Source organism: Panthera tigris, chromosome C2 (genome assembly GCF_018350195.1).
Source record: "Panthera tigris isolate Pti1 chromosome C2, P.tigris_Pti1_mat1.1, whole genome shotgun sequence".
In the NCBI taxonomy this organism is placed as follows: Eukaryota; Metazoa; Chordata; class Mammalia; order Carnivora; family Felidae; genus Panthera; species Panthera tigris.
Genome location: NC_056668.1, coordinates 149,384,111 through 149,392,096, shown reverse-complemented (window position 1 = coordinate 149,392,096; position 7,986 = coordinate 149,384,111). Strand labels below are relative to the sequence as shown.

At 47.0% G+C, this 7,986-nt stretch overlaps 1 protein-coding gene across 2 annotated transcripts in view; it reads left to right on the top strand.

Moving 5' to 3' along the window:
* The first annotated feature begins 667 nt into the window (after positions 1–667).
* Positions 668–7,986, top strand: part of ENTPD3 (ectonucleoside triphosphate diphosphohydrolase 3) — a 44,657-nt gene continuing 37,338 nt past the window's right edge. For both annotated transcript variants that reach the window (XM_042956428.1, XM_042956427.1), the window contains exons 1-3: positions 668–735; positions 1,684–1,735; positions 7,129–7,256. In XM_042956428.1, coding sequence (XP_042812362.1) covers positions 1,696–1,735; positions 7,129–7,256 — 168 coding nt within the window. In that variant the 5' untranslated portion in view covers positions 668–735; positions 1,684–1,695. The remainder of the gene's footprint in view (positions 736–1,683; positions 1,736–7,128; positions 7,257–7,986) is intronic.

The following is a 7,986-nucleotide window of genomic DNA, read 5'->3' as shown; positions in this document are numbered from 1 at the left end:
CCTGGGACATTTGAATCGCTGCATTTCTGTCCTGTTTGGCCTCTTCCAGGAAGAGCTTGCCCTGAATCATAACCTAATGATACCCATATAAAATGAGGTAGGAAAAATAGATGATAGATAAGAAAGGAAGAAATGAACTGCGGTGGGGTAGAGCATTGCTGAGTAACCAGTGAGGGGGTCCTTGGGCAGGGTCACCCTAGTTCTTCTAAAATACATGCCAGGAAACGTCTCTGTATTACTTTCCTCCCCTGGCCCAAGTGACTCAGGGACCGGGGTGCCTGCTGGCCTCACGCTCAACACTACGGGTGTTTACCGGCTTCCACTGCACGGAGAGATGGGGCACAGGGCTCACCCGTGCGCACCCGCGAGGCGCTTTCCGTGGCCCCACTCCCCCTCCACTTGGGCTTGGGGTGAGGGTGGAGGAAACCGAAAGAGAGGTCCAAGCGTTCTTGGCCTTGACGTTGACGGAAGAGGGAGTCGGGCAGTCGACACCCTCCTCACCTTCTCCAGGTAGCGCTGGCGGGGCGGGGACGGAGGGCACTGGAAGAAGTGTGTACGAAAGGTGCTGGGCCTTGACCCCGCCGAGGGGGCGGCGCCGGGCCGCGGCGGCCCCGCCCCCGGCCCGCGCAGCCCCGCCTCCCCCGCCTCCCCCGCCGCCGCAGAGCCTCCCGCGAGCTGGCGGCCGGCGGCCACTGCGGCAGCGCAGCTCGCCCTCCGCCGAGCGTCCGCGCGCAGGTGAGGACCGGGGACCCCGCGCCCCCGCCGCCGAGGGAGGCGCTGGAAGCTTCGTGGCGCTGGGCGCTGGGAGGGAAGGAGGCGAAATCGGATTCCGCAGAGGCAGGGAGGGAGGGACCGAAGGACGCGCGCCCCAACCTTCGGGCGGCGGGGAGGGGTCCGTGCCAAGCGGGGAGAGGTGGCCGCGTCTTCCCCGAGCGCATCTGTGGGCCCGGAGATGCGCCGGCGCGCAGAGAGCCTGGCTGCGCGGAGACGCAGTTCCAGAGCGGGGCCTCCCAGATCCCGGGGCGCCGGAGCCGGGGGGGCCCTGGATCCCCTTGCAGTCGGTTCCAGCCGGCAGCTAAAAATAAACCTCCCGGGGCTTCCAGGGGCGACTCCAAGTTCACGGGTCGCCGACCCCCACAGGAACCTGCCCTGCTGCTGTGAGTTGGAGAGCCCTGCCTCAGCCCTGTGAATGTTACCAGTAGGTGGAAGATTCGTTCTGCCCAGGGCGGTGTGCACAGGTGGAAAAATCTGCAGGAAGTGATTGACTTCTTCTCTGAAGATTTTCAGTTTAAAATTTGGGCAGACCCGTTCTTTTCCTCGCGTCTGGGGAGGGGACGCTAGAATTTCAGCCGAGCTTTGGGTCTGGGGCCGAAGATCTTAGGTGTATGTGTCCCCCGGAAGGTTTTGATTTGGAAGAAGTGAAGTGGGTTGGAAAGCGGGTTTTGCTTTGTGATGGGCTTTTCTGCTGGGACCAGTGAGATTCCTTTGCGAAAGGTAATCATAGCCTTTCTATCTGAAAAACAGGATTAAGAGGCAGCTGCGTGGCTTCCACATCACCCCCCTCCCGCCCCCCGGACAGATGTTCTTTAGTGGCGCCCCCAAATTGGGCTTGACACTGCACGTTTGGGGAACTGAAGTCAGGGTCCACGGACACACTGTCATTCTGTGTTCTCTCACCTACAGTTGGGAGGAAAGATGTTCACTGTGCTGACCCGCCAACCCTGTGAGCAAGCAGGTTAGTATCTCCGAACAGGCAGCAAGTGTGATATTGACAAGGCACAATCCCGGCTTCAGCCCCCAGTGTTTTAACGCCTGTCCCCTGCCAATGACTTTAAGGTCTTTGGTTTGAGCCTCAGTTGCTCGCCAGGCTTTCACCACCAGGCATGCCTCAGGTGGAAGTAAGGCTTTCCATCAAAGTTAACACAAAACGAGGACTAACGTAACGTGCATGTTTTGCTTAAATGGTGTTTCCGGGTTGCATAATCCACTAATTTGGCCCTTTGTGGTTTCCCTTACCAACCTGTGTGTGAAGGTTTGCCTGAGAGTATTGTTGATTCTGTGATGAGTTGCGAGGTACTCAGATCACTCCTCTACTTCCACCCAAGTGTTGCTGCTGGCACAGCACCTACGGCACCCGGCGCTCCCCACCCCACCCTAGGTCAGCGTTGTTACCCCTGACACCGGAGGCACATGTGCAGAACTCTCACACACCCGCTTGCAAGCTTGCCCTGCCTGCCTGCCTCTGGAGTATGTTTTGCGGTTGTTCGTGTAGAAGCCCAGAAGGGTCTGGCCTCTCTACTCTCAGGTAGACACCTTGTAATTACGGGGTTTGTTCACTCCTAATGACAGCACAGCTCTGGGCTGTATCCCCTAAATGAATGAGACCTGGTCTGGTCCATTTTGCCTTGTGATACGCTTTTCTGCTGGGGCAAAGGTCTGCTTAAGGGTAATCATAGCTTTTTACCTGAAAACTGCTGAGGCGAAGGACTGGGGAGTCCAGGGTGGTCAGCCACTGCTCACGTATCACCCCCCTCCCTGCCCTGGACAGATTATCCTTAGTTGCGTCCCAAGACTGGGCATTCTTGTCTTCCAAAACGATATGATTTTAGGATAGTAGAAGCAGTTTATACAAACCTTTTTCTGTAGAAGGAAATTGTACCTAAAGAGCTAATTTACTTTGATTTCCAGGTTTTCCCCCAAAATGCTTTCAAATTTTAACACATATGCTGTAATACCACACATCAGGCTAACTTGTTACACTGTTTAATTTAGCAAATTAAAGTTCTCCCGTGTCTTGTTAGGGGGGCGGAAAGTGCCTTAAACCTGTAAAGCTGACACTGACATGTGACATATTCTTCAAATGTTGATGCAGACTCATGTCCGCGGATAAACTGGTTTCTGGCTAGTTCATGTACTTTTATCTGGAATCACAGAAAAGTGATCTGGGACCCATTTAGAGGCTCTGAAGGTCAACTTCACAGTGGCTGGCCTCCCTCCAATTGCTGTCACATACAATTCTGCAGCGAGTAACTTTAGGTATAAGTCGTTTTGCATGCACGGGGCTAGTTCCGTGGCATAAATTCCCAGAAGTGGGATTGCAAGTCAGATGGCACACACCTCTGGAACTTTGATAAACATGGACAAACCACTCTCCGTTGATGGTGTGCCGGTCTACACTCCCAGTGACAAGGTAGGAGAATTAGGTGTTGGGTGACCATCTTGAGTAACAGGAAGTGTCTGTACCTCAGGGAAATCAGAATGGGCGAAGAGAGTTGGCTGTTCTGAGCTACAGAGATGCACTACGTGACTGGCCTTGCCAGCTACTCAGTACTGTGATATAATCGGATATTGAGACCGAACCTAATTCTATACAGTTTTATACACATGCCCTTTTTTCTTTCCAGAAAAATGTCTCCTAGAAACAACGAAGAAGCAAAGCCTGGGTTATATGGTCTACAAGTAAATGTTCTAGAATAGGAACACACGTGGCTATAGAACACTTGAAATGTAGCTAGTGAGACAGAGGAACTGAGTTTTTAATTTTATTTTAATTCGTCTACATTTATTTTTTTTAATGGTTATTTATTTTTGAGAGACAGAGAGAGACAGAGCACGGACAGGGGAGGGGCAGAGAGAGAGGGAGACACAGAATCCGAAGCAGCCTCCAGCTGTCAGCACAGAGCTCCACACGAGGCTCGAACCCAGGAACCGTGAGATCATGACGTGAACCAAAGTTGGATGCTTAACCGACTGAGCCACCCAGGTGCCCCGATTAATTCATCTACGTTTAAATGCCCAATTGGTGATGTTTACAGCAGCACTTTCAACAATAGCCAGATTACAGAAAGAGCCCAAATGTCTATCAACACATGGATGGATAAAGAAGATGTGGTTTATATATACAATGGAATACTGCTTGGCAATGAGAAAGAATGAAATCTGGCCATTTGCAACAACATGGATGCAACTGGAGGGTGTTATGCTAAGTGAAATAAGTCAGAGAACGACAGATACCATATATTTTCACTCGTGGGGAACTTGAGAAACTTAACAGAAGACCACGGGGGATGGGAAGGGGTAAAAATAGTTACACACAGAGAGGGAGGGAGGCAAACCATAAGAGACTCTTAAATACAGAGAACAAACTGAGGGTTGATGGGGGATCAGGGAGAGGGGAAAATGGGGGATGGGCATTGAGGAGGGCACTTGTTGGGATGAGCACTGGGTGTTGTATGTAGCGATGAATCATGGGACTCTACCCCCAAAACCAAGAGCACACTGTATACACTGTATGTTAGCTAACTTGACGATGTTAAAAAAAATAAAAATTAAATAAATAAATAAATAGAATGCCCAATTGATAAGAGACATATTGGGATTATCTGAATCCAGTGATCCTTCTGTGATGCTAGTGTTTATCATATTTCAGCCAATTGGGTATCACCATTGACATTTATGTCATAGTAGTTTTACCAAGACTATTATTTAGTGAATATTTTATTTTATTTTATTTTATTTAATTTACATCCAAATTAGTTAGCATATAGTGCAACAGTGATTTCAGGAGTGGATTCCTTAATGTCCCTGACCCATTTAGCCCATCCCCCCTCCCACAACCCCTCCAGTAGCCCTCTGTTTGTTCTCCATATTGAAGAGTCTCCTCTGTTTTGTCCCCCTCCCTGTTTTTATATTATTTTTGCTTCCCTTCCTTTATGTTCATCTATTTTGTCTCTTAAAGTCCTCATATATGTGAAGTCATACGATATTTGTCTTTCTCTGACTAATTTCGCTTAGCATAATACCCTCTAGTTCCATCCACATAGTTGCAAATGGCAAGATTTCATTCTGATCGCTGAGTAATACTCCACTGTATATATATGCCACATCTTCTTTATCCTTTCATCCATCGATGGACATTTGGGCTCTTTCCATACTTTGGCTGTTGTCGATAGTGCTGCTATAAACATGGGGGTGCATGTGCCCCTTTGAAACAGCACACCTGGATCCCTTGGATAAATGCCTAGTAGTGCAATTGCTGAGTCGTAGGGTAGTTCTTTTTTTAATTTTTTGAGGAACCTCCATACTGTTTTCCAGAGTGGCTGCACCAGCTTGCATCCCCAAGTCAATATTTTAATTGAATGCCTTTTTATGTTTAAAAAAAAATAAGTATAATTTATATACAGTGAAATGGATAGATCTTAAGTTGTGCCCCTAAATTGGGTACCCTTGTCTTCCAAAAGGGGATGTTTTTAGGATGGGACAATTTCTTTTTTTAATTTTTGTCATGTTTATTTATTTATTTTGAGAGAGAGAAAGAACACAAGCAGGGGAGGGGGGGGGGAGAGAGAGAGAGAGAGAGGGAGGGAGAATCCCAAGCAGACTCCACATTGTCAGCACAGAGTCTGACACAGGGTTCGAACCCATGAACTGTGAGATCATGACCTGAGCCAAAATCAAGAATCAAACCAATTGAGACTCCCAGGCACCCCAGGATGGGGCAATTTATTGAAAAAAAAATTTTTTTAAGGGAAATTATACCTAAGGAGTGGTTTACTTTATTTATTTGTTTGTTTGTTTGTTTATTTTCTGCCCTGAGGAATTCTGTCAGTCTTTTATTTTTCTTAAACCTTTTTTTTTTAATTTCCCCCCAGAAGGGTTTACTTACTTACTTACTTACTTACTTATTTATTTATTTATTTAATATAACTTATTGTCAAATTGGCTAACATACAGTATGTAAAGTGTGGAGCTGGTTACTTTAATTTTCACATTTTCCTCAAAGGACTTTGAAAGTTTTGATGAATTTTGACAAAAGCACGCACCCATATACTCCACAATTCTGTGAAGATATGGGGCATTTCTATTACCCCACACAGTGCTCCTGTGTTCCTTCCCGGGGAACCCCTGCCCCAGCCCTCTAGACTGTCACTGTTCTCATCTTAGTCACCTGCCTGTTTTAGAACTTCACGTGAATGGAATCATTTCGGTACAGAACAGTATTTGTTTCTTTCTTTAAAAAAAAAAAAAATCTGTTGCTACTGCATTTATGAAATTTCCATTAGCCCATACTGGTTTCTTACGACCCAAGTAAATATCTGCTCAACATGATCTAGTTAAGTGGGGCGCCTGGTTGGCTCAGTTGGTTAAGCATCCAATTTCAGCTCAGGTCATGATCTCATGGTTTGTGGGTTCGAGCCCCGCGTCAGGCTCTGTGCTGGAGCTGGCTTTGGATTCTGTGTCTCCCCCCTCTCTCTGTCCCTGCCCAGCTCACGATCTGCCTCAAAAATAAATAAAGCATGAAAAACATTTTTTAAGTGATCTAGTTAAGCAATATTAGTTAATCATTAGTCCATTATGGTAATCATGTACCTTTATACAATACAGATATAATTATCTTTATTCAGAGGCTATGTATTTAGATGAAGATGATTCATATGCTGCTTCTTTTTGTTTTGTTTTGTTTTGCTTTTAAATGAGTATAGTTTCCATGTTGTGATTAAACTATGAGTACCAGAGATGACATGACCCCTTTGGGAGTGAACACGTGGGTCTAGTGATTCTTTGTGAATGTAGGGGAGACCCTATACCTTCACTGAAGACACAGGAAAAATGGCTGAGGTTGACGTCTTACTGGAAACTCAAATATTTCAGAAATACATACATGTTACTGTTTCCTTGACAGTATGTCACTGAGTACTGAGCCTGATAATCATTGACTATATCTGAAGCGTAGTATTCATTTCTCTTTGTCTGATGTTATTTTTAAATGAAATATTATACCGCTGGCATTAATAGAAAACCCATATTTTTTCATCTACATTGAAGTAAATGTTATTGTAAAGCATCTCAGGGCTGACCGATAATATGCATAACACGTTTCGGGAGATACCAGGAAACTAAACCACGCACATCTTCTCTGCAAATGGCGTTTTAGTTCCCTCTCTGGAGAAAAGATAAATGGGCTTTGGAGCCCAATCACTCCTCTGCCTCAAAAAGTCTTGGCCTTACTAAAGCCAGAGGAAGTGCTGTAGGCATGCAGTCGTGCACCCAGTCCTTGGATGCTACAAAGAAGGCCAGTGCCTTGTTCCTACTTTCCCCTCATGTGTCTTCTGGGTCTTTCCATTTTAGGCCTCAAGGCCCTCTCCCGAACCCCAGCCATCATCGCCTTGGTGGTCTTGATTTTGAGTGTTGTGGTGCTTGTGACCATCACACTCATCCAGTTTCACCAGAAAGAGGTCCTCCTTCCAGGACTGAAGGTAAGTGTGAAGGGATTGGCACTGAAGGGATGGGCTATGACGTCAGGTATTCTAAGGCCATGAGTTAGAAGAAAACCCTTTACCCCATCTCCAGTGGGGGAAGACCCAAGGAAGAGCCCAAGGATCCTTGACATAAGACCCAGGGAGAAGCTCTGGACATACTGGCTTTGTGCTGTTTGACACTACAGATTGATAATGGTGACCCTTCTCCAAGGACCGTGTGGCCTTGCTTTGACTCCTGACTGTTGGAGCCCAAGCTAGTCCTTGTAGCCAAGGATTCCAGAAGGCTGCCAGAGATCTAGCAGCTTGTACATTTCCCAAGACCACACAACCCTGACCATGAGTGAAGACAGGGAGACCCAGCCTCCTCTTCTGGCCTGATCTGGTAAACAAGACATCAATGACTTGAAAAGGTCCCCTTGAGCTGTATTTGTGCAACCTCTCTTGAGTCTAAAAGTGTGCCATGATCCCTCTGACTCTTCCCCTTGAAAAATTACTCAGGACCCGTGCTCAGTTTCAGAGGCTACTCTTAGCCCTTTTGATAAGTGCCCAAATGACCTCTCAAATGATGTCTGACAGTCTGAGAACCATATACATCACCCCAGCCTTGGATGTAAGGGTGATGGGAGGTGATCCTGTGCAAGACTGTCAGACGAAGGGGAAAAGAGTCCTTCAGTCATTTTGGGTAGAGGTTGGCAAAATTTTTCTGTAAAGAGCTAAGTACTACATA